At 49.7% G+C, this 24803-nt stretch overlaps 1 protein-coding gene across 23 annotated transcripts in view; it reads right to left on the bottom strand.

Moving 5' to 3' along the window:
- The window catches only part of Mapk8ip3 (mitogen-activated protein kinase 8 interacting protein 3), a 47722-nt gene that overhangs the window by 6735 nt on the left and 16184 nt on the right, over positions 1-24803 (bottom strand). For 2 of the 23 annotated variants that reach the window (XM_021251384.2, XM_013068830.3), the window contains exons 5-18: positions 22099-22122; positions 19163-19307; positions 14746-14992; positions 13926-14028; positions 13305-13423; positions 6586-6597; positions 5798-5815; positions 4706-4763; positions 4087-4239; positions 3066-3147; positions 1732-1862; positions 1446-1502; positions 1199-1369; positions 207-333 (exon numbers count right to left, since the gene is read on the bottom strand). In XM_021251384.2, the coding sequence (XP_021107043.2) occupies positions 207-333; positions 1199-1369; positions 1446-1502; positions 1732-1862; positions 3066-3147; positions 4087-4239; positions 4706-4763; positions 5798-5815; positions 6586-6597; positions 13305-13423; positions 13926-14028; positions 14746-14992; positions 19163-19307; positions 22099-22122 (1447 nt within the window). Of the gene's footprint in view, positions 1-206; positions 334-1198; positions 1370-1445; positions 1503-1731; positions 1863-3065; positions 3148-4086; positions 4240-4705; positions 4764-5797; positions 5816-6585; positions 6598-13304; positions 13424-13925; positions 14029-14745; positions 14993-15966; positions 17695-19162; positions 19308-22098; positions 22123-24803 lie in introns of those variants that run through there. The other 21 variants (XM_021251391.2, XM_004873764.4, XM_021251388.2 and 18 more) reach the window with 15 other exon arrangements.

Here is a 24803-nt window from a genome sequence, read left to right as displayed (position 1 = left end):
GCTGCAGAGCTCCACCTTGCTCCCTCTCCCAGGGTTGGGGTCTGCCCTGGCCAGGCTGAGGGGTGGGTGCCAGTCTGGCCCTGCACACCCTCACTGTATCTCCCAAACCTGCGCACCCTTACTGTACCTCAGCCCTGCCTATCACCCTTGACTATCTATCTCTACCCCCTCCGATGCCCTTCCTCTGGTACTGCCCCTACACATACCTGCTTGTACTTGGCTGGCAGGCTCCAGCCACAGGCCTGTAGCCTCCCATCATCGTTGCGAACGTGTTCTCGCACCTGGCGGTACTGCTCCCGCTTCTGCTCCCTCCGGGCAGAGGATGTGCAGTCACTGGGTGGGGAGGAATGAAAGGCCATGTCCTTGTCCAAGGGGAATGGTCTGTCCAAGCCCAGGATACACAGAGCCCACAGGGCTGCCTTACAGAGCATGTGTCCTACCTAGGATCCTATGTAAGTCTCCCCTTGCCTTTTACTGGCCATTGGGCCCCATCTGACAGAGGGTCATCTCCAGCACAGGATTGAGAAGCCACATCCAATATCTGTCCCTGTCCAGGAGCCTGCTCTGTTGCCTGGGCCCTAGGGCTTAGCTGGCAGAGACTTCACTGTGGCCTGGGGCCAGATCCGGTCAGTGGCTCCTCACTCAAGGTATTTCTGAAACAGTTCCTTGATGTAGCCAGATGCTCAAGAGCCCAGGGACACAAGGCTCAGGGCCAGTGTATGGAGCAGGATATGGCGGGGGTGAGATGGGGGTAGGGACACATAAAGTCCGGCACAGCCCTCAGGGACTAAGAAGAGGGGCTGTCAGAAAGCGCAGCCTTTGCCAGGAATAGTGGTACAGACTGTAATCCCAGCACTTGGGGGGCTGAGGCAGGAGGACTGCTGGGAGTTCGAGACCAGCCTGGGCTACATAATGAGTTCAAGGCAGGCTGAACAGCACAGCAAGACTCTGTCTTAAAAAAAAAAAAAAAAAAGTACAGTCTCTGACAAAGTGTATCTGTTACAGAACACTAGAGCTAGACCAGACTAATAATGTTCTTTACAGAGGATGAGGGGAGTGTATGCCCCTGTCCGACAGCACAGTGAGGTGAAGCCCTGTCCTCCACATTCTGCTTCTGGACCGGGCAGAGAAGGGCTCTGCCACTAATCACCCTTTCCTCTTGTAGGTCAGAGGGCAGCTGAGGCTGTGAGACACTCACTCATCAGGGAAGAACTCCAAGGGCCGGCTGCCTGCTGAGATCTGGCACAGGGCATGGCTGCGGCGCTGGCTGAAGCTGGCAGCAGTGGGTGACTTGTAGTGGATGTTCACTGAGGGATAGGATCGCTTGGCTGGAGGAGGGCTGGAGGAGGAGCTGAAGAGGCGGCTGAAGCTGGCAGTGGAGGCACAGAGGGTGAGTGGCAGTAGCCTTAGGGAAGCCCACCTGTCCCCCAGGTTGCCCTACTCACAACTGCCAGATGGTGGACTTCTTTTTCTCCTGGACAGATGGGTGCTCTCTGGATGCTCTGCAGGGGAGGCAAGAGAAGGAACTTACTAACCCTCTGGCATCCCTTGCATGGGACCCCACCAGAGAGGAGCTGACGTCCTTCTACCTCACTCCAGAAGGGGCAGTGAAGGTCAGGCGCCACTCCACCATTTGGGATAACACACAGCCCCTCACTCAGGGACCACAGCCCAAACTGGAGACATGAGCTCATCTTTGGGGTCTGTGGAGTGCAGGGCAGTGAGGCCTACCTGATCATCTCAGTCCACCGCACAGCCTCCTGTAGCTCCATCAACCGCTCCTTGTATTGGTTGCGCTCCATGAGCACACGGGCCATCTCCACCCGTGTGAAGCGGCGGCGCTGGGCCATGGGGATTTTGTCCTGCAGAGGCAGAGGGTCCAGTGGCTCAGCCAAGTAAAGAGGGCTGGGGTCAGTCCAGACACCTCACTTCCTTCTGGGACACCTGCCTCCTAGGTGGGGACATGGCCTCCAAGTGTGGGATCCAAATGCCAATATCCTGCAGAGCTCAGGCAAGTGATAGTGGGAAGGATGTGGGTAGGGGAGAGGGGGATGGTGAGTATACCTGTGCCCTCAGGGCTGCCTGATTCTAAAATGTCCCATGATATCCTTGAAGGTACAACACAGGTGACTCTTCCTATAGGCTCCTAATGCCTCAGGTGTAGAACAGGATGGACTGGTCCATGTGAAATACAAGAAGCAAAGTTCTAAGGAAGGTCCCACCAGCAGAATGCTTTAGGTTTGAATGACTTGAGTGGGGTCCATCATTGTGCTCCTCACAGCCCTGGGCTGTGTTGGACAATGCTGGAAGGCCAGCAGAGCTGCAGGGAGTGGGGAACCTATGGGGAAGTGCCCTGCCCCTGCCTGCTTAGTACACCTAACTTCAAGTTTGGAAGGGACTGAGCCTCAGTCCAGCCACTGCTCATGCAAGGGGTCTAGGGAGTCACTATTCACTTTAGGCTTTGTCTCTCCTGGACGACTGGAGGTGGGAGCTGCACAGCATGGGCAGAAAGTAGTGGCTACCATTTCTTGAACCTTCAACATAGATCTTTATCATCACATCCCCATGGACTGAGCTGTAAAGTGCTGAGGTCAAGGGCTGGTATGACTCCAGGGGCCCAGCTTGCTCTCCTAAGGAAGATGGCCATGAAACAGGAGCACAGTCTGCTCATTCAGGTTCTGCAGGAGGCTGGGACTCCAAGCCAAGGGCCTACTCCACCTAGGCTGTAGGAGGCTTTCCTCAGAACACTGTGGTTCCCTGGGCAGAGTGCCTGGGAAGGCACAACAAATGCTGGCACTGCACCTGCAGACTCACTTGGAGAGCAGAGAGTGGCTTGGGACTGCAGAACACATTCACTAAGGCTGAGGCTGGGAGGGAGCCATGCCTCACTCTAGGGTGAGACCTTCGAAGGGGGTGGCTGTAACACCACAAACCCCCAGGGGAGGGCCAGCAAATAAGGCACCAGGACAGGTGGAGAGGCCCAGGAGAACCAACAAGTCCTAGTAAGCCCACCCCACACCCCTGCCCACCCATGCCCACTCCCACAGGTTAATAGTGGAATATACCAATTCTGTACAGAGATAGCTGCTTACATCCTCCACCTCTTCTCTGGGCTCGCGACGAGCAATGACAGCCTCTGACTTCACTCTACAGGACAAAAGAGGAAGTAGAGAAGGTGAGGGCCCTGAAATCCCTTCATGAATGCCCAGGCTTAGGGTTTGCCCCACAGGGATCCCAATAATGGCTCTGAATAATTTGGTCAGTTCCCTAGGGCCAAGGGGGCCCCCAAACCCTTGCCTCATATGACCCCAAAGCCCAGTCTTCTGGCTGTTTTGACAAGAAAAAGGTAGTCAAAGCCTGAGAGGGGCCAGGAGTGGCTGCATATGCCTATAATCCCAGCATCTGGCAGGCTGAGGCAGGATTGCCATAAGTTGAGGCCAGCCTGGGCTTGCAATAGTGAATAGAAGACCAACCTGGACCACATAGCAAGATTATCTAAAAAAAAAAATCCCAAAACAAAAAACAAAGAAACCCGAGGCAGGAAAAGCCAGGGACACTCATGGGTGGGGTAGATCAGTCAAGTCCAGAGCAGACTTGGCTCCCATTGACTCTCTCCAACATTACTCCTCCCATTGCAACAGGTCCAGAGCCAGGACATAGGACTCCACGGAGCCAGAAGGCCAGACCTTGGCTAATTCGAGGACTGGGGAGCTGAGGGGATGTGGGGTACCAGGACAGCCGGAGCCTCCCCCCGCTAATGAAGGAACGGGGTGAGAGCTGTAGCCAAGGCTGCTACCCTCACCCACAGACAATATATGAGACAGGACCTTGCATAGCAGGCTCAGAAGTAGACCAAGATGGGGAGGGAAGGCATTGGGCAGACAATGGACCTGGGTCAGTGGCTGGAGCTGGAGCCCAGAGGGGGCTGAGCAATATATCCACAAAGCCACTTGTGGCAGGAGGAGCCTCTCAAGATGGTTCAGGATTTAGGACAGCAGATTCAAGGGGCACATGAAGAGGAGAGGTGGGCTGCTCATAAAACCCTACCTGGGAGCCTGAGTTTTGCTTGCCCCCAAACCCCCTCACCTTTTAAGCTCTTCTTCCAGCTCTTTGATTCGGTTCTCCAGTTTGACCTTGGCCTGCTTGGCTGCTTCCAGCTCCCCCCTCAGGACCTCCTGCTCTCCTGACAGTTGGTCAACCTTTGCAATGAGGTCATTCTTCACCACATTCAAAGCATTTCTTTAAAAGTCAGAAAGATGGGGGCGGGGGGATATGTTTCAGGAGAACTCCTGTGCACATGTTATAAGGACTTTTTTTTTTTTTTTTTTTTTGGTACCAGGGATCAAATTCAGGACCTTGTGCTTTCGAGGCAGGCAGCAGCACCACTGAGCTAAATCCCTGGCCCGTTATAAAGACTTTTGAGGGGCCCACATGTTCCTATCTGAGAAGGTTCACCTCGGTCAAGAATGTGGCTGAGGGTGTGGGACCACCTGTTTGACCAGGGCACCAAACTCTGGTCACCCTAGCCAAAAAGTCCTTAAGATATGCTCTCCAGAGAAACTACTTAGAAGTACTGCTGAGTGCTTCCTGCTAGAGACAATGGTAAAGGTCCTATCCAGGTGGCCCTGTAACCAACAACCCTCTATGGTCCTTCCTCTATGGTCTGTCGAGAGGGCTGCTTAGTCTGGCACAGAGGACTTCTTACTTGGTTTCTAGAAGCTGTGAGTTCTCCAGCAGCAGGTTCCCCACTTCTTTTCCCATTCCTGCAATGAAAAGTGTAAAGGTTTCCCTGAGTACTTAGGCCACCCTGATGTTATTGTGCCTGCCTCAAGGAGCAAATTTCTCTGGGGTCCTCACCCCCATTTGCAGAGAGCCAGCCTCCAGAGGGTGGTAAAGTTGGCCCTGGAGAGGAGTCCTAGCCCTGGACTCCCCAGCCAATGGAAGTGGGCTCCCATGCCAGGCCGGTGGCCCACATATACAGAGCAAGGTCCCCATGGTGGCAGCCTAGAGCTTAAAACCAGGCCCTGGAATGGCTTATGTGCAGCTGCTTCGCTCCTGCTCCTAGCATCACCCCTTCTGCTGTTACGGTTTCCAGGCCCATCATAAACATGTGCCTTTCAGAGCTGTTCCCCAGATGCTGGAGCCACAATGACAGGGGACAGATGACAGCACAGGACTCAAGAGATACCCAGCCACAAAGATGGGATGGCCCATGGTAGGTGTGACCCTCCATCAGGGATACATGCAGGCCTGGCAGGGCCTGGGCCATACAGGAGGCAAGGAGGGGACATGACATGAGGACAGGGCTCCCTGGTGCCTTTCTGAGGAGGAAGTGACCTAGTCTCTCTGCTACCAGGCCCCAAAATGGACTCCACAGACCAAGTTACCTGCAGGCATGTCCCATAAATCCCACAAGTACCAAATCTGATCTTTCAAAAATAGCCTCATATCTCTGCAGTCATGAAACAACAAAAACACTCACAGGGGCCTTGGGCTAGGGTTCCACCTGCTGTCCACTCTGGCCTCACTTGCCTCAAACATGGGCCTGCCTCTCGTGGACAGGGCACAACAGGCAACGGGCTCTCTGCCTTGGGCTTGTAGAGGCTCAGAGGGTCTGCCTATAGCAGCTCAGAGGGAGGCATTGCCTCCCATGACAGCCTGAAGCCAGCCCCTGCTGACCCTACCACCCCTGTCATGCAGAACAAAGCAGATGCTCATGAAGCATGAGAAGGTGTGGGGTAGAGAGAGGAAACCAGAGATAGGAGAAATACACAAAGAAGCAGGGCCTTGGCCTTACCAAAAAAATCATCACGTACTGCGGGAGCGTCCCAGTCCCACAGGAGATGGGCAACAGGGCAGGGGGAGGAGGGAAAGAAAAGAAGCGCATTAAGCCTATGTAGACTGCAGGGTGGAAGGTATTTCAGGGTCACTTCTGGCTGTGTTAGGGTGATAATAGGAGCGGAATAAGAGGGCAGGAAACGGGATGGAGCCAGCTACCCCTTCCGGAAAGTTTATCCTTGAGCTGAACACCAGACTGCCAGGCCAGAACCACCTGTGGGAAATTCAGTAACTACTTATCCCTGGATGCTGGGCTAGAGAGGACAAGGTGGGGGAATCCACGCTGGGAAAGGGACTGGAACAAGGGAATGGGCTCAGAGAGGCAGGTGGGCTTCAGGGACTCCTGCTGCAAAGCAAGGCAACAACTCAGCCTGGCTACCTGCAGGGCCCTGGGCTGTGCTTAGCAAATATCACAGGGACCTTGGACTTCTCAGGTACACCCAATAGGTACATTCTCAGTGGCTCCCTAGAGGTCTTCTCAGGCTCAAAAAACAGGGGTCAGATACCAAGGGCCTGCCATTGGCCAATGGAGCAAACCGAAATCAGCTTTCAGGCAGTAGTAGGCTGGTCAGCAAAGCACGGGGCTTGGTGGCTGGACAGCCCGGTGCAGCCAAACAGCAATCAGGGTCAGTGCAGAGCCCTTGGTGATGGCCAGCAGCAGGGGAGCACCCACATGTATGCACCCCACTCCAGCTGCTCTTCACAGTGTGTGGGGGGGCACAGGAGACAAATGGGAGAGATACACACCTGAGAACTCCCCTGGGCCACGTCCAGCGAAGCAGAGAAAGATGGGGAAGGAAGCAACAAAAGTCAATTGGTGACTGGAATCAACAAATAAAGGAATTCTCTTAAAGAAAAAGCAACAATGACTCAGTCATTCCCATGCTGAAGGGCATGGAGGACAACATATTCCAGCAGGCCCAAAGCATATCCTGCAGGGCAGAGCCCTGAGGTGGAGGGAGACCAAGGCAAAATCCTCAGTCCCTAAGAGGCCCACAGTACTGCAATCCTGGCTTTGGCAGGAACCTACTTCTTTGTTCCCATCACCCACCCAGCAAGAGACCAGCCCTCTGCGGAACCCAAGATAAAAGCCTGTATCAGAGGGGTGTGTGCATGAGTTGAGAAACCATAAGAAGGGGGTACAACTTCTCGGGAGTCCCACCCCTCCACAGTGAGCAAGCTGGCTCCCCTGGTCACCCAGGTCTCATGGGAAGGTATCACCTCAGGTGAGGGATGACCAGATAATAAGGGATCAAGGACCCCACTGTGGAGAGGGGAAACAAATTAGTCAAAAAGCAGAGAGGGGTGAGGCGGAGAGCATGAGGTGGTGGGTGCATTCCCTCTGGAGGCAAATCTCAGCACACAGAGTGGGCTTCTGAGAAAAATGGATGTGGATGGGAAGATGCTTCTTTTTTTTTTTTTTACACAGAATTGATGAGACCACTCTGTAGTATTAATGTACTTCATAAGGAAGGAAAAGAATATTAAAAACCTAGTTGATTTAAAGAACAAAATATGCAATTTGTTCTAGGAATTTATAGTTCACCAATTCAAAAGCAGTGTCTTCTTGCTAATCACCTCCCTGGACAACCAGGGCACATGCTGTGAACATGTGGTATCCTCCTCTATTTTTTTTTTTTTTTTGATACTTGGGAGTGAACCCAGGACCTTCAAACTGAGCTATATCCCTAAGTATTGTTTTTTATTTATTTTGAGATAGGGTCTCACTAAGTTGCCAAGTTGCCCAGCTGGTTTTGAACTTGTGAGCCTTATGCCTTAGCCTCCCAGAAAGCTGGGAATACAGGTGAAGTGTCATTACTTGTCCTTGTATTTTTATGTTTAGATCTTTAATCCACCTAGAAATTACTTGTGTTTGGGGTGATAAGACTCGAACCACATTAGAGTATGAGGTCAACTTCATCTTAGTTGGAGCAGCTGAGACCCTCACTTTTACTGGAGAACCCACTCATCCTCCATGGCTGGAGACCGCATGTACCATGAGAGCCTCATATGGCTCAGGTCTGCACTCTGCCCTCTACTGTGAGACTTTTCCACCCACTGCAGCTTCAGGGTGCAAATGGACATCTGGATTGGCAATCCTGTGAGAAGATGCTGCCTTGAAAATTTCTGGGCTGCTCTCAGATTTACTTTTCTGGTTGAATGGCAGAATCCATTAAGAAAGTTCCAGGAAAATATCCAACTCTGGGTAATTTTCCTGGTTCTGAATGAACTGATATCCCTCTGTAGCCTCATCTGTGATGTCACCTGACAGCTCAGGGAATCAACTGTTAGGCCCAGGAGTGGTCCTGTATCTCTATGTATTTAAGGGTTTTATGTTCTTCTGTTATGCTTTCTAATTCTCTTTATGCAAATGTGTCTGCTTCTCAGGATTATGACCAGACATCAAGGGCAGGTTGTGACATAGGTAGGATCTGTCCCTGAAGGACAGCCAATAGACCATCAAGCAGTGGAGGGGCCAAAGTCAGGTCAGCCCACGTCAGAATTTCAGATTCCAACTGAGTGACACTGGACAAACTGCTCAGCTTCTTTTGGCTTCAGTTTCCTCATTTGTAACTTGGGAAAACAATCACCTTAGGTAAGTGTGTAATATTCCCAGAAAATGATGCAGGTAAAGGCTGGAATAGTACCATACTTGCTAAGTGCTCAGGTGGGTATGCCCAAGTATATGTACACCAGCAGGTGATGGCAGATCACTCAGACAAAAGGAGGATGAAAGCAAGGGTGTGGATGCACCACACAGAACAATACACTTACAGGAAAGGTCCAAGATACGCAAATCCAGAGTCAGAAAGCAGATCAGTGGCCAGAGTGGTGGGGAGGGGAGGTAGGTTGTTTACTGGGTACAGGCTTCCTTTTGGGAAATGAAAATGTTCTAAAGTTATGTAGTGATGGTTGCACAACTCTGAACACACTAAGAACCAACAAATTGTACATTTTCAGTGGGTGAATTGTATGGCGTGGGAATTATACCTCAATACAGCTGTTAAAAGCAGTGTAGAGGGTGGCTAGAGTCAAGGCTGTTGTTTGGGGTTGGATCTGGACCTGAGTCCCTTCACCTAAATTGAAAACACAATCAGCATGCAGCCACTGGAGGCCATGCTGAAGACACAGGGGCCATGTGTATGGAACACTGGGCTGATCACATCATGACCAAATTGAGGATTTGAATCTTATCACAGGACATCAGACTGCAGAGATACAAGAGTAGGGTCCTGCTCCACCCTCTTCCCTACATTCTACTTGTCACCTCCTACAGGCCCAGAGCCCCTGAATGTACCTCCAAACTCCCCCTCAACCAGAGCTACTAGGTCAAGAGCAGGATTGTCAGTGGGGCTATAACCCTTGACTTGAAAATAAAAATTTTACATGCATATGCATTTTTCTAGGGAAAAAACATCTTTTTATCAAAGACTTCAGAGCTCATTGAGGTATTGTGGAATGCTGCAGTGCCCACATGAAGCCCCCGAGACCCTGGTTCTACCTGCCAGCAGCTTTGGCATCAGCTGTGTAGAGCCCATGTCTTAGGCACCATAGGCAGTTCACTGACAAGTTCCTGTGCTGTTCTCTTCCCAGTCTGGCCCTCACCTGGTAAGTCTGGGCTGGAGCTGTCATGGCTTTCAGTATCTGGCCTGGGCAAAAGTAGTGTTCCCATGGGACTCATGATCTAGTAGAGCATGGATGATATTTTCCCAAACAAACTTAGGGCCACACCTAACCCAGCAAGTACAACTACCTTAAAGGACATCAAATACCCCAGGACGAGACTGGTCTGCCCCTGGCAGGTATAAGAGGAGACTGAATAGATGTAGCCACCTGGAAGCTGCACCTAGTGAGGGTCCTGCACCTTCACATGGATGCTTCTATTTCTGGAAATCTACCCAAGAGCAATCATTAGAAATCAGCAGGCATGGTGGCATATACTTGTAATCCCAGCATTCCGGAGGCTGAGGTAAGAGGATTGCCACAAATTCGAGGCCATCCTGGGCTACATATTGAGTTGAGAATCAGACTGAACTACATAGCGAGACACTGTCTCAAAACAAACATCCCCTCCAAAAAAAGTGGTAAAAAAATTAAAAATTAAAAAAAAAAAGAAATGTGGACAAACATTTATGCCAAAAGTCCCTAGGATAAGAAGGGGGGAGGGGCTGGAGGAGAAAAGGATGAAAAAAGAATTAAAATGTGTTATGTACATGTACCAACTTCTCACGAGGCATGTAATCATTATGTACCGCAAACTTGTACTAATAAAAAATAAAAATTGAAAGCAAAGTAAAAAAGGTCCCTAGGACAGCAGCAAAAACTAGAAACAAGAGAAGGCCAATCAAGTATCAAGTAATTTACAATACAAAAAAATTTATAGTCATGTGAAAGAGAGTTGAGAGTGATTTTAATTTTAATGGAAACATCAGTGTCATCCCCAACAAAAAGGTGCAACAGCACTGAGAGGCCTGAGAAAGTGTTACCAGGACACTGGAATAATCATCATGGCAGCTGGGGGTCCCTTTGATTTTCACTCCCTTCGTGGATACTATTTTGAACGTAATTGTAAACATGTGTCACTTTTCCAAAAAAGCCCCCCCAAAATCTAAAAGTAAAATCTATAGCACTATCTAGATTATGTAAAGAACAATGGAAGTGTATTAATATTAAAAGCCACTGTCCTATTTAGTGGACTCTTTCTAAATAATTTTTATATTCGTACATTTTTGTTTTCGTACATTTGTTTTTAAATACGTCTGAGAAAAATCCCACTGGAAGCATGTCCTACAAGGTAGGCATCCTTGCCCCGCCCCCCTTTCTGAGCTGCTGGGGATGAAACTCAAGGCCTTGAGCAAGCACTGTACTGCTGAGCTATACCCCAGCCCTATTTTTTCTAATTTTATTTTGAGACAAGCTATCACTAACTTGCCCAGGTTAGCCTTGAACTTGAGTTCCTCCTGCCTCAACCTCCTGAGTAACTGGAATTACAGGTATGTACCATGGTGCCTAGCTGCTCTCCTATCTTTAGGGGAGAGCTTTCAGTCTAACAGTGGGTGTGAAAGTACTGAATGGTTAAAATGGTGCATTTTGCTGTTAATATTTTACCATGATGATGAAAACATTATAAGGGGCCTTTGATTCAAGCTGGGCTTTGAGCAAAATGCAGCGCTAATGCCAAACACCTGAGCTACTGTTGTTCCCTAGTGGCTCCAGAAAAGCCACCCAACTCAAGGAGATCCTAGAAGCAGCCCAGAGAGCTGCCACAAGGATACCAGACTGACAAGGCCAGCCAGGAGCTCCCTGCCACACTCAGTCTCAGTGGTGTCTGCAGCTGGAAGGCCTCCTGGTTGTCAGGGAAACACCTGTGCGTCTCTGATGGCAAAAGGTCATTGGCTTATACCAGGGGGAAGTGACAGGAGCAGGGAACCTGACGATAACCACTTTAAGATGCTTTGCTTGGGCAGGAGAGGATAAGACACTGATAGCAGTGCTGAAGATTCTGGGAGCAGAACTACTACCTCAGACTTCCCCTGCATGCATGAGGTGGCTGCCATAGCAAAGCTATGGCTCCCTCCAGGGCATGAGAAGGAAGAAGCACCAGTCCTGAGAGATCTGTCTAAGACTGGGTGCAGACAGAGGCATCAGGGAGAAGAATTGCTCTCTTTGCCCAGCAAGGAGAAGCCGCTGACACTGCAGCCCATCTCACAATGGCTGCTGAGGGCAGGGGGTGCTCAGGCTGTACCCTGGGACCTCAGAGCTCCTCACAGAGGAGGGCTGCAGGCAAAAAGGTGACTCAGAGCCTCCTAGTTAGCACTTAGCTGCCAAGAGATGCCCCAAGAACACAGAGGCCTCAACAGGCAGCAGGAGGACAGTGCCCAGGAGCTCAGTGCCATGTTAGCACTGCAAAGGACTGTCTGTGAATCTGTGATGTGGAGCAGAGCTGCTAGCAAACAATCACTTTCTAATGATGTCCCTAGAGCAAGACATGGTGGTGCATACCTATAATCCAGCAATGAGGAAGGCTGAGGGTGTCAGGAGTAATGCTACATAATTTTAGGGTAAAATCATTTGGTTAGCCTAGTTCTCTTGCCTACAGCCCAGCTACGGAATAACTCCACTTTGGCCTCCGGTCACAACTGAGACCTCAATGATCCGGTGACGCTGTGATTCTCCAGGACAAGAAACATCCTGGGAGCTGAAAACATCCTGGGAGAACAAACATCTACTCAGTTCCTCATTGTTCTTAGACTGTTACATCTTGTTTACCCAGGATGTACTGAACTCTCTGCAAGTCATTTGTTAGATTTGTTTCTCCCGATGTACCGTAAATTTCGTCTTTGCGGCCCAGAGCAGCACTGATCGAACCCAAAGCTCAGCTTCTTCTCAGTCTCATTTTTCTACCTTTCCTGTAATTCGTCATGTACTGCCGTGGCTCGCAGGAGACTAGGATTTAACTGCAGAGGTTCTAGTAAAGTCCCCTTTCCCTGTTCCCTATAGAGGGAGGAGGGTTGTAAATTCAAATCTCACATTGGTAACATAGAGACCTTGTCTCAAAAAAAAAAAAAAAAAAAAAGGGTTTCTGCTGCCTGCCTCACAAGCGCAAGGACCTGAGTTTGATCCCTGGTACCAAAAAAAAAAAAAAAAGAAAGAAACAAAAAATAAAAATAAAAAGGGCTGGGAATATAGCTCAGTGGTAGTGCCCCAGGTTCAATCTCCAGTACTGCCCAAAGGAAAAAAAAAACTCCCTAGAGAGTACATAGACTGTCCAGGAGGGTTTTTTTTTTTTTTTGTACCAGGGATTGAATTTGGGTCCTTGCGCTTGTGAGGCAGGCAGCGGAACCACTGAGCTAAATCCCTGGCCCTACTAGGAAGGGTTTGGAATAGGACTACAGGACTAGGATGAATGCTGAGGGTATGGGGGTTCTTTGTAGGGTGAGACAATTTCATAAATTAGTGCTAATATTTGTACAATCTGTGCATGAACTGGTATATTACAAAGGAGTAAAGTTAATGGTATGAGGAATCTACCTTTATAAAGTTGTAAAAAAAAAAAAAAAGCAAGCAAGCTCCTACGGTGGGCCAGATGGCATATGCCAGTAAGCTACTCAGGAGGCTGAGGCAGGTCAGGAGGATCACAAGTTCAAGGCCAGCTTGGGCAACTTAGTGAGATCTTGTCTCAAAATTAAAAATAAAAAGGAGTGGGAATGCAGCTCAGTGGTAGCATGCCCTGGGTTATATAAAATAAATAAAATACATAAAATACATAAAATAAAATGGGGCTGGGGTGTAGCTCAGCAGTAGAGCACTTGCCTGGCATGCACGAGGCCTTGGATTCAATTCCCAGTACTGGCAAAAAAAATTTCTAGTCCCTGGGGACACTGAACTTTCCTTCATCTCAAACAGGATGGCCAACAGAAAGCCCTATCATTACAGAGCTGCAGGAGGGGGTTGTTTGTGTTTACCTAGGAGGTCGGCCCCTTCATCCACATCCCCGATGACCTCAGATCCAGCGGTTGACAGCTCGTGGTACAGGGAGTCAGTATTGATGCCAAAAGCTTTGTTGACAATCCCTTGGGTTGGGCTGTGAGTATAAAGGCCAGGAAAGCATAGTCAGTGGACAGCATACAACCTCTGATCACTAGGACCCTTCCAAACCTTCCAACCACATGTGTTGTTATGGCTTGGATCTGAAATGTCCCCAAAAAGCCCCTGTGCTAAAGGCTTGGTCCCCAGCCTGTAGTGCTACTGGGAGGTAGTGCAACCTTTAAGAGGTGGACATAGTGGAAGGAGGTGAGGTCATTAGGGGTCCCCTTGAAGGGATTATGGGGACCCTGGTCTCATGATATGCTGCCATACCAAGAGGCCCAAAGAAAGGGGGCTGAGTGACTTTGCACTGAAATTTGTGAGCCAAAATAAACTTTTTCTCCTTTAAGCTGATTATCTCACGTATTCTGTCATGGTGACAGAAAACTAACATGTTCAAAGCCAACATTGTACCATGGGTGCAAGTATGGTGGGAGACACTACAGGCAGCAACTCGGGTGAACACTGGTCCCTGACTAAGGGCCTTGCTGAGGGAGTACCTGTTTCCTGTGCGGTCCAGGCGGGTCTCTGGGCACATGTCCAGCTCTGGGGTAGAGTCGATAATGTCCTGAACATCAGACCACTCATCACTGCTGCCCATGCCTAGGGCAGAGCAAAGAGAACCTGAGCCCAGGAGCCAGTCTACTACCTGCACTCTGCTTGCAGCTGCTCTCTGTCCTCTCCAAGCACAGCACTTGAGAGTCCTGCTGGGGGAAGGCCCACAGAGGCTATCTGCATAGGACTCAGAAGAGCTCAGCTGTGAGTCCACCCTGCTACATCCCTAGATCTCAGCAAGCCATAAACAGCACCTCCTATTCATGGTCAAATTGGAACAGGCCAAATGTCCTCATCTTCTCTCTAGTTGTGTGCAGTTAAGATTGTTCTATGCTGATGCGTGTCTTCCCCTCCAATTCCTATTGTGACCATATATAGAAAAGACAGGGACTTTAATGAGGTAATCAAGGTAAAATGAGGTCACTGGGGTGGGCCTTAATCCAACCTGATACGGGTCCTCATGAGAAGAGATGAGGACACAGACACACAGGTTGATGACCCTGTGAGGGCACAGTGAGAAGGTAGCCACTTACAAGCCAGGAGGCAGCCTCAGGAAAAGCCAGCTCTGCTATACTTTATCTTTCAGGACAATGAGGAGACAAGCTTCTGTTGTTAAGCTTCCCATCTGTGGCATTTGTTACAGAAGCCTAAGGTGCCAACACTCAACACCAAAGAGGAAGAGAACCCTCCCCAGTGTGGGGGGCAGCAGGTGGTCAGCAGTCCCTGTAGGACTCAGTAGGGATAGTGCGAAGGGCTGGCACATACCTATGCTGACATTCCGCACCTCTTGGGTGACCTGGACCTCCATGTTTCGGCTGTTGCGCTTCTCCCGGGCCCGCTTGCTGTTCTTTGTGCCACTACCATAATCCCCCAGGGGCTGTAGGCTCTCGTTGAGTGGTGTGACTGCAGCCGAGGGCACAGAAGATGTGGGTGTGTTGGACTTGGTGCCTGAGGTGCTGGGTGTGGCAGCTGCTGAGGACTGACCTGACTCAGACATCTCATCATGTGGACACTAGGGCCAAACACATGGAGGAAGGACATGTGTCATCATAAGCCACAATGCTTTAGCTCCAGGAGTGGCCACCAAGGCCCCACTGCTCCACTCCTTTGCTACTTTGCTGCAATTAAACAGTACTGCACCCTGTTCCCTCTGCTGACACATCAGGCTAACTCTTTCAGCCTTGTCACTCCTGAGTAGTCTTGCTCATCTGCCAACTGCTGCTGGCAGCCACGACCTTACTAAATGGTCTGGAATGGTGCTTCCTTGTACCCTTCTTAGGACAGTCTAGCAAAACATGAGGAATAGGTGTGGTGCTACACAGAAGACATAGTAGGAGGACAGACGGGTGACCTTTGCAGTCAGTCTTGGTCAGGTACCAGCTGCAGCCCAGGGTGGGGCAAAGGGCTCCAGCTGGAGACCAGGAGGGGTTGTCTAAGAGGGATGACAAGGCTGGACTATACACAAGGATGGTTCCACTATTCCTTCTGCCTTGGAAGAAGTCAGGGGCAGTAGAGACCCACAGCTTTTTATCAGTTCTGTGGCCTTGATGCAGGGACTGTATCTCATAGCTCAAGTGAGCCGAAGTTTAGCCCTGAATATCAGCACAAATTTAAATGGCCTGAAATTCCATTTTGACAGAATGGGAGATTGACAGATATTCTGTGGGGAAAGTCTGGACTATCACAAACTACTTACCTTAAGAATCTCATTAGGGAGGAAGATATTCTATTTGAATGGTATGGGACATGTAATGAGCATACTGTTTTCCTATGGTCTTTTCTGACGAAAATACTGGACAGTTTCAATATCACAGCCCCCAAACACTCCTCTGTAACTACTGACAACCCCTCAATAGCCCTGAGCAGGTGTCTAGGCCTTTGTACCTCTTTGCTTCCCTCCTGGCCCCATCCTGTGGTGCAGGAGAGGTATGGTTGGGGCAGGGGACAAAGACAGCTCTCTGAGCATGTCCCAGACAGATGGCTGACCTGTGTTCTTAGGGTTCCCAGAACTGGCAAGTATGCTCATCCAGAGGAGTGCATGAAGGAGGGAAGCGTGCAGCCGTGTCTAGAGCCGATGAATGCACCTGAACTGAAAAGTATGTACTCAGGTCCCAGAATCACAGCTGGTCCTTCGATTTGCCTTTGCCTGACCCACTGAATCCCCACCAGGCTGAGGCAAGGCCTTTCCATACTGGACACCACTTGTTCAGAGGACAGACTTCTGGTTCCATCTACTAGGCTCTTGAATTTCTACACAAGGAGTCTCAAAATCTGTAAGGTATTTTGTCCCAGAAAAGGGAAAGCTGACTAATACATTTATTTTTCTAAACTTTCATAAGGAGTTGATTTCCCCATGCAAGAATATTCTCCCTCCTCTAAACTCTACAGTGTAACCTTTGGGCCCTTTCCAAAAACTTCATTTCTTCTACAGAGATCTTTTGTTTTAGGCCTGATGCAGTATGATGATGTAAAAAGAGAATTGGCTTAAAAATGACCTCTGAGTGTTATTAAGGTTCTATTCTCAGTTTCACTGTATATAATTATATGTAGTGACTTTATAAATTAATGTTAAATTCAGGTAAGAATACATTTAGAAATGCCATGCCATATGTAGCATTGTATGCTGTTCTTTTTGTTGTTGTTGCATTTTGTTATAATTTAATAAACAACTTTTTTTGGTACACTTTGTTATAATTTAAAAACCACCTGTGGGCCAGGGATTTAGCTCAGTGGCACCGTGCCTGCCTCATAGGCCCAAGGTCCTGAGTTTGGACCCCGGTACCACAAAAAAACAACAACAAAAAAACTTTTTTGCATCTTGGTATAATTTAATAAATTTTTTTGCACATGCTGTTCTTAAACATTATTTTTAGAAACAATGAAAAAAAAAACCTCTCAAAATCCCACATCTTTCTCTACAGTAGTAGCTCTAAACTATAGGCAACTATGCCCCCCAGAGATGCTTAGCAAAGATAGGGAACAGTTTTTTGGTCACAACTGGAGAGGGGGTGCCTCTGGCATGGAGGGGATGGAGGCCAGAGATGCTGCCCAACATCCTATGGCACCCAAGTCGGCCCCATAGCCATGCACAATCCTGCTCCAAACGTCAGCAGTGCCCAGGGGAGAAACTGCATGCCAGCACACATTCCAGCTTTCGTCAAGTTTCTCTGCATTAACATCTTAGATGAAGATTTAGACTTGGGAGTGAGGCTTGGGCCCAATCTGAGGAAGGAGAGCCCTTGCACTTTGCATCACAAGGGCTGGAAGAGGCAAGGTAGCCCCCCAAGTCTCTGGGGGATGAAGCTCTGACGTAACCTGTGTCTACCCCACAGTAGTGGCATTAGGTACTCTTTAGTGGTGCCCAGCAGAGGGCATAGTGTGACTCCATGAAGTCTTGGCAGAAGCCAAGGGCGTGAGTCAGACACATTTCCAGATCTCCTCCTCCATGGCCACGTTTTTCACCTGTTGTGACTCTTGTCACTGTGGGGTATTTTGCCCTTTGGTATCCTGCACCATCCCCAGAACCCCAGCTCTGTTACTCTACAGGGCTACCACTTACCCAGGGGACACCCCCTGGCCACCACTTACCTAGGCCAAACCTCTCAACCTCCTAAACATCAACGTGAAGCAGTGACCTCCAAATGTATTGCAAAGAACCCACACTCTTAGCGGTCATTCCTCACCATGAGTAGTCACAACTGTTTGGTTAAAACACTACAGTACATAAAAAACAAAAAACAAAACAAAAAACAAAACAAAATTAAGAAATTAGAAAAACCTTAAAACTTGAAGAATGAAATAAAAAGAACTTAAAATATAATTGTTTTTTTAAAAAAGAAAAATTAAACAAAAGACACTATAAACTAAAACAAAAATGCTATGACTTATGGAGAGACTAATTCAGACAATGTAGTAGAGAAAGAACAGACATAATGAGAAAGACTGGTCCAGACACGGGCATAAGCAGGGTGCCCAGAGGCCAGAGGGTCAAGCGAGGTATTGGCGCTCTATGGCTTGGGCAAATGCTTATGGGGCAAGCCTCCACCATAGGCCCAGTGTGAGCAAGAGTGAGTGAGTGAGAGTAGTCAGTATAAATGGCAGGTCCTCGCCCAGACAGCCAGGGGACAGCAGGGTCTCCATGGGCCTCACTGCCTTCTTCCCTGGGCACAAATACTGGTAGAACAGTGAGAACTGGGTGTGAGTGTCCCTACATCTTGAAGACATACTCACTCCCTGGAACAAAAGCGGAAGTAATGGAGTCACTTTTCAACAGTGTCAGCCGCACACAGCAGCCCCTGAAGACAAGCTGGACAAAGGCAGAAGGACAGTTTGCCAAGAGCAGCAGTAGGAGTGACCCTAAGAAGCCCTGGGCCCCACAGTCACCAGCCCCACCGAAAACAGAACCCCAGGGCTTGGCTTCTGCAGGAGTCCTCCAGTGGCCTGTGAGAAATTCACCAAACTAAGGTCAGCTCTTCTGCCCCAGGAAGGTGACCGCCCTTACCTGGCAATGTGGCCAGCACGCAAACCTGCTACAGCTGCCTTCCAGACAGTCTGAGCACACAGACCTCAACAGCAGCAAGGGAGCTGGGGCCCTGAATGAGTGACTCAGCTTTCCCTGGACCCAGTATTTGGGGTGTACTCGCTAGATGGCTGTGCATATCGGCAGGCAGGAGGGGTGGGGTGTTCAACTCACAGCCAAGAGCCATTACCAGTAACAAGAAGGGAAGGGCTTGTGGAGGGAGCCATCCCCTTGCCTTTGGCTTCTCCCAGCTGAGGTCAAGCCTCTGACTCTAAATGCCTGTAAGAAGTAAAGGCAGCTCTCAGGAGCAACATGCATCCTGGCTGGAGTCTGGTCTGAGGGGAAGGCATATATTTTGGGGTGTGGTCTGCCAGAGGGTTGTTAAACTCAGTCCTGGTCCTGTCTGTAGCTCCAATTGTAGAGTGGTCCATTCCAGTAGCAGAGATCTAGCCTGGACTAGCAGGCATTAATACAAAGCTGCACACAGAAGCTGCAACAGCACAGGGTTCACTCTAAACCTTGTGCCTCCTGACACCCCAGCTTGGTTTCTCTGTCCCTGTCCCATGTCAGGGAGGTTAGATAGCTGCATGCAAAGACTGGACTCTCCTACATGGGTGTAGGACACCAGTGACGGGACCCTCACTCCACAAACGGCTACAAAACCTGGTAGCTGGAGCTGGACTGCAGCTGGCCGAGGTCATTCAGGTGCCAGTGGTCCCCCGCAGGCATGAGCTTGCCCCCCATCTGTGCACGTACCATGCTGTCAGCCAGGGGGAAGACATTCAGAGAGGTAGGGCGTTCTTTCCTGCTGGAATATGGGGGAGAGAAAGAGAGGAAGTAGATGGTTAGCAGAGGTGCAGGAGAAACAAAATCTTTTTTTTTTTTTTTTGGTACCAGGGATCGAACTGGGGACCTTGCACTTGCAAGGCAGATGCCGGAACCACTGAGTTAAATCCCTGGCCCACAAAATCCTTTTATTGGTACATAGACACCTATCCAGGGATGTGACCAGCTGGCAGCCCAGGATCCTACACATATAGCCTTTCCATTTCCAACACATGATTTACCACATATGTTTAGCTCAATTTTAAATGGATACCTATGGTGTCATCACTAGCAATTCCATAGCAGTACCAGTGTGGGACCTTTGGCATCATGGCTAGCACTAACTGGTAGCCCTGAGTGAATTTTATGATGAGAAAGGCCAGACTTGCCTTCCTGTAACCATGACCACCACCCCTGCCTTTGGCTCCTGAGGCTAGTAGAGGAATCAATCCTTTCCTGTATATCTGCTCTTTGCTTCCCCATCAGTCCTGTGGTTTTTTACGAAGCTATCTCATTGTAAAATGTTTGACTAGGATGTGTCCAGAGTCAAGAGAGTTAAGAGTATCTTGGTCCTGTCTGCTGAAGCCCATGAGGTGCATCTCCTCTTCTGATGCAACCCTCCTAGCTGTCTTGGAAGTGCTGAGAGAAACATGCGTCCCTTTGACGCTCTGATAATAAACCAGGACCATCAAGTAGACTGAAGTCACAAGAGCAAAGCTCACTAGCAGTGTGGGCTCAGTCCAGGGAAGACCTTCAGCGGGCAGTAAATAAAGGTGAGGACAGAGGACTGGGCAGCACCACCTTCCTGGGAGAGACTGTGTCCACATTGCTTACAGCTGTTCAGGTCAAGAATTAGCATTTGCTCACACCACTGTCTCTGACACTCAACCCTAGAGATGGTTGGGGGTACTTCTCAGCATTCAAGGAAGAATGGTACAGAGACTAACATGCTCTAAAAGCAGGAGATGGGGCTCTCTCACCAGTGCTCTGAGGATTCAGAGAACAAAGAGGGGAGAAGAGTAGCAAGGCAATGACTGAACTTCCTGCAGCTGGATGGAGTAAGCATGAAGCATGATTCTAGGAAGGGATCTCTTGACTGGGGGTACCTGTGCAGTTCTAGGGACCAGCCCGCTGGCCTGTCCTGTTCAAAACAGTGCTGACTCCTATAGCAAGAGGGTCTCCGGTGCTCACTGGGATTTGGCTGGCTTGTCTTGGCTGCCAATCCATAGCAAGGACAGAACCAGAGGGGCAGTGTGCTCCATAAGGGGCTGGGGCAGAGGAGGCATGCTCAGGGAGAAGGCATTCTCCTGTGGCTGGCTCTCAGGACCCCTTTGCAGAGGATATGTCTGGGACTGTCACTTTAAGAGTCAGAGAAACTCAGATGCTGAGAAGGCCAATCCAACAGACCTCCCTGACTCAGCTCCACTAGAACTGTTCAGGCAACAGCCTGTAAGCCAACCTTGAAATCACCACCAGCCCATGGAGGTAGAAGGATAATACCCTGGCCTGTTCTTGCAGATCAGGGCTGACTTTCCCACATTTTGCCTCCCTTGGACTTCCAAATCTGGTAGGAGGAACACCCTGGGGTCCAGTTCTGAACCCATTAAGCACTTAAATTCGTTTTTTTTTTTTGTTTTTTTTTTGAGACAGGCCTCCCTATGTAGTTCAGACTGGGCTTGAACTCATTATGTGGCCCAGGCTGGCCTTGAACTTGTGGCGATCCTCTTGCCTCAGCCTCCCAAGTGCTGAGATTACAGACATGTGCTACCACGCCCAGCTCATCACTTCTACTCATAAACTCTGGTAAAAAGCACTTGTGTCCCTAGGCCCCAAGCCAACACCATTGTAGCTGTCACCAGATGCTACAGGGATAGCTGGGAGTATGGGGGAGGCTCCTGCCTCACAAGATGAGGCAATGAATGCACTGCAGATCACTGACTTCCACCATCTGGCCAGCCTACTGGGTCCGGCAGAAATCTATCTGTGACCAGGAACACATCTTATCTTTTCCCACACTCCCTGCGAGCACTCAGTGGCATTGCCAACTAATAGGAATGTCCAAAGCTTGGCTCTCTTGTCCTCTCCTCTCACCTTCACAGCTCCCTGGGCAGCCTTAAATGCCTGTCTACTTCAGAGATCATTGTCTATGGAGGCCACACTGCTGACAGGGGTCACAGTCCAGCAAAGCTGAGCTGGAGCCAAGTGTGATGGCTCACATCTATAACCCCAGCACTTGGAAGGCTGAGACAAGAGGATCACCATGAGTTCAGGGCCAGCCTGGGCTACACAGCCAGACCCTATCTCACTGCCCCCACCCCCCCAAAAAAAGCTGAGCTGGTAAGTGACCACACTGGGCTGTGAGTACAGAAGCACTAGATGCCGGAGCAGCCAAGATGCCTTCATGGGCCTACTGCCTCTGGTAATAGTTGGTGCTCTCTCTGGCTGCCTGCTGCTCACTGGTGTGAGTTGATGCCATGATTTTATCCACAACAAGGGAGATGTTTGCTGAACATGGACAGAACTTGAGTCAGGCCTGGACAACTCAGGGAACTCCTGCCCACTACATGCTTTGTGCCTGTGCCAGGGACCTTCTGATCAGCCTTCGACCTTTTTAGTCATAGCCATATGAACAAGTACTTCTGACCCACAGCATCAGCTGCAGAAATCGTCCAGATGCTAAGGAATTGGGTGCCTGTGATTAAGGCAGTAGGCTGTACTTACTCTGCCCTTGGTCAACCCCAGCACCACAGTGGACAAAGACCTGCAGGCTTTACCTTTTCCTCCACGACTGGCGAGGACTGCAGGGCAGCGAAAGACACAATGGTCAGCACACAGCAGCGACAGCACAAGAGCAGGACAAGAAGACTATATTAGAGTGAAGGTCAGGCCAGCTCCCACTTGTGCATGCACTCCCACAGAGACGTGCATGACAACGATGGTGGGCATCCAGTGGCCCATCCTGTGCTGCCCTCTACACAAACAACAGTGATTACACACAGATACCTGCAAGGACAGACACATGGCACACAAACCCTCTTGGCTCCAACAAGGGGTTGAGATAGGGCCTGTGAGCATATCAGCAAGCAGTGGGCACACAACCTGTCACTGGTCACACAACACACGTGTGCAAGGCACATGAGGTGACAGCACACATACACAGACATACATGTTAAAGCTCACACTCACATCTTCAGTGATGGCCAAGCACAGTCAGTGTCTAAGCTCCCACTTAGTTCATCCCAGAGATATAGAGACTCTGAAAACCACACTAGGAGTGCAGGAAAAGGCCCTGTGGGTTAGGAGTGATCAGCAGCTCAGACTGAGGAGGAATAAGAGCCTTGTGGGGATCCAGAAGAATCTGAGCTCAGAAGGGGACAGACTTAGGCATCTTCCCCAAAGGATAAAGGCTGTGATAGGAGAGTTTAGCTAAGGAAGAGTGTGCAGCCTCTGGCTGGAATACAGACGAGTGGGGAGGGACTGTGCACCTCACCCACCTGACAAAGCAGCAGCACAGTTCATGAAGGACTGTCCTGACACCTGAGCCCTATGCGGCACATGACCTGCAGGGTGAAAGTGGGGTGTGCTTTCTTCATTGAAAACAGCTACTCCCTCTGGATGTGCCAGGCAGTGGCTGCTGTCCACACTGAGGGGCCCCAGATGATTTTGTTCCCAGTGGGGGCTTCAGCAACAGGAGCTGAGGCAGGAAGGCACAAGCCAGAGGAAGCTTTTTACAACTGCTACAGGGAACAGTCTGGGGAAGAAGTTCAATGCCACTAGATTACCGGGGAGGATGACGGGGATAGCCCAGACCCAGGGCACTGGCCCTTCTAATTCCTGTCTCCCCAACTCTGGGTACACATGTCCCTTCACAACCAAGGCTTGTATAGACAGTGGCCACCAGCCCATGTTCAACCCAGCTGCAGGCATCCTTTCTATATGCCATGAAGACTAGTGTGGGGTAGTCTAGCAACAGAGCTCATGAGGTCTGGGGACTGTGACGTGGCTACTGGTATCATGGCCTTATAGAGTCCCTACTGGCAGAGTGGATGGGGGCCACCAAAGCCTGAGAAGTGTCACTATGAACAAGATACCCCTCCATCTCTTAGACAGGATAGTAGGTCCCATTTGTTAAAGGAAAGGGCTCCTGGGGCTTGTACAAGGCATGCAGAAAGATCCTCCTACCAGCCTTTCACTGCAGGTATCACTCTACTGCTGGGCACTGAAGGCCTATGCTGCCCAGAGGACAGATGCAGTGGCCAGTCCATAGGACTTGGTAATGGCAACAATGAGCAGATTCACAGACCCAGCCCTCATAAAAGAAGTCACAGGGCTTCATATAACAGGTACATTTTGGTTCCATAAAGGAAGAGAAAGAGCTGTTGTGGAGCCACAGGGGGCTCTATGAATGAGGCCCTGTGCATTCAGCCCTAGCCTATGGGCTCCTTCAAGGAGGCCAGGAGCTTCCCATAGATGGCTTGCCATGAGGCTGGAGCTAAACTCCGGCACCAAGGAGAAACTGTAGGGGAAGTGGGGGAACAGGGTTCAGGGCAGACTGCTCCAGGCAGCAGGTTCCTCAAGGACATCTTGGCAGCAATTTCCTCTCCCCATAAAGACAACATAGCACATCCTGCACTAAACTGAGGCACCTCTTCTAGCAGAGGAGGAAGTGGTGGCCAGAATGTTTTATATTGGCTTTGGAGTCTGGGTAGCTTCAAACTTGGCTCAGCCTGATTTTTCGCTCAGGCCACAGGATCCTTGGGGATCTACTTATATAGCGTCTACAGGGCCTGGAGTGCTGATCACCATGACATAGGACCCTGGGTACTCACTGCCTACAGTGCTAGGTTGAGGTGATACTGCCCAAGCTCCAGAGATACACTGGGCCACTCTCCCTGCACTCTCCACCACATGGGCTCCCAAGTGTCCCTCTCTAGAAGGGCACTAGCAGGAGACAACCTGAAGGTGGTGCAATGTTGCAGCTCTTCTAGGAAAATCCCCAACCTGTCCAACTTCTGCCTCAGTTTGGATTGCTCTGTTCAGCTCCCCATAAAAACAACACAAAGACCTTGATTCCAGATGAGAATTCAAGTCCAGGTATTTAGAAATCCTCTTAAGCATTCTGAAGGTCAGAAATCAGGATTTCAGTGTGCAGAAGAGAAAGTTTCCTAAGCCATGAATTGGCACCTTAGGATTCAGTATTTCCATCTTTTAGATATAATAAAAAAACTGCAAGGGTTACAATTTGCCAAACTCTTTCACCCATGTTACTTCAGTAATTTTTTGCAGCAATCAGGGTCTACTAACAAAGTCTCTAACCTGGTCCAAGTAACCAGCATTTACCATATGTGGTGCAGACCCCACTCTGTTAGGGGCAGCAATGCCATGTCTGAAGGCATGTGGCCAGCCTTTCACAACCTACTTTGGTTCTAGGAGGTCTTCACATGCACACATACACAGGTCAAAGACTTTGGGGCATAGA

This window comes from Heterocephalus glaber, unplaced genomic scaffold, assembly GCF_053883595.1.
Source record: "Heterocephalus glaber isolate CG9 unplaced genomic scaffold, H.glaber_assembly_v1.0 deba00001781, whole genome shotgun sequence".
Lineage (NCBI taxonomy): Eukaryota > Metazoa > Chordata > Mammalia > Rodentia > Bathyergidae > Heterocephalus > Heterocephalus glaber.
This window is presented reverse-complemented; position numbering and strand designations above follow the sequence as displayed.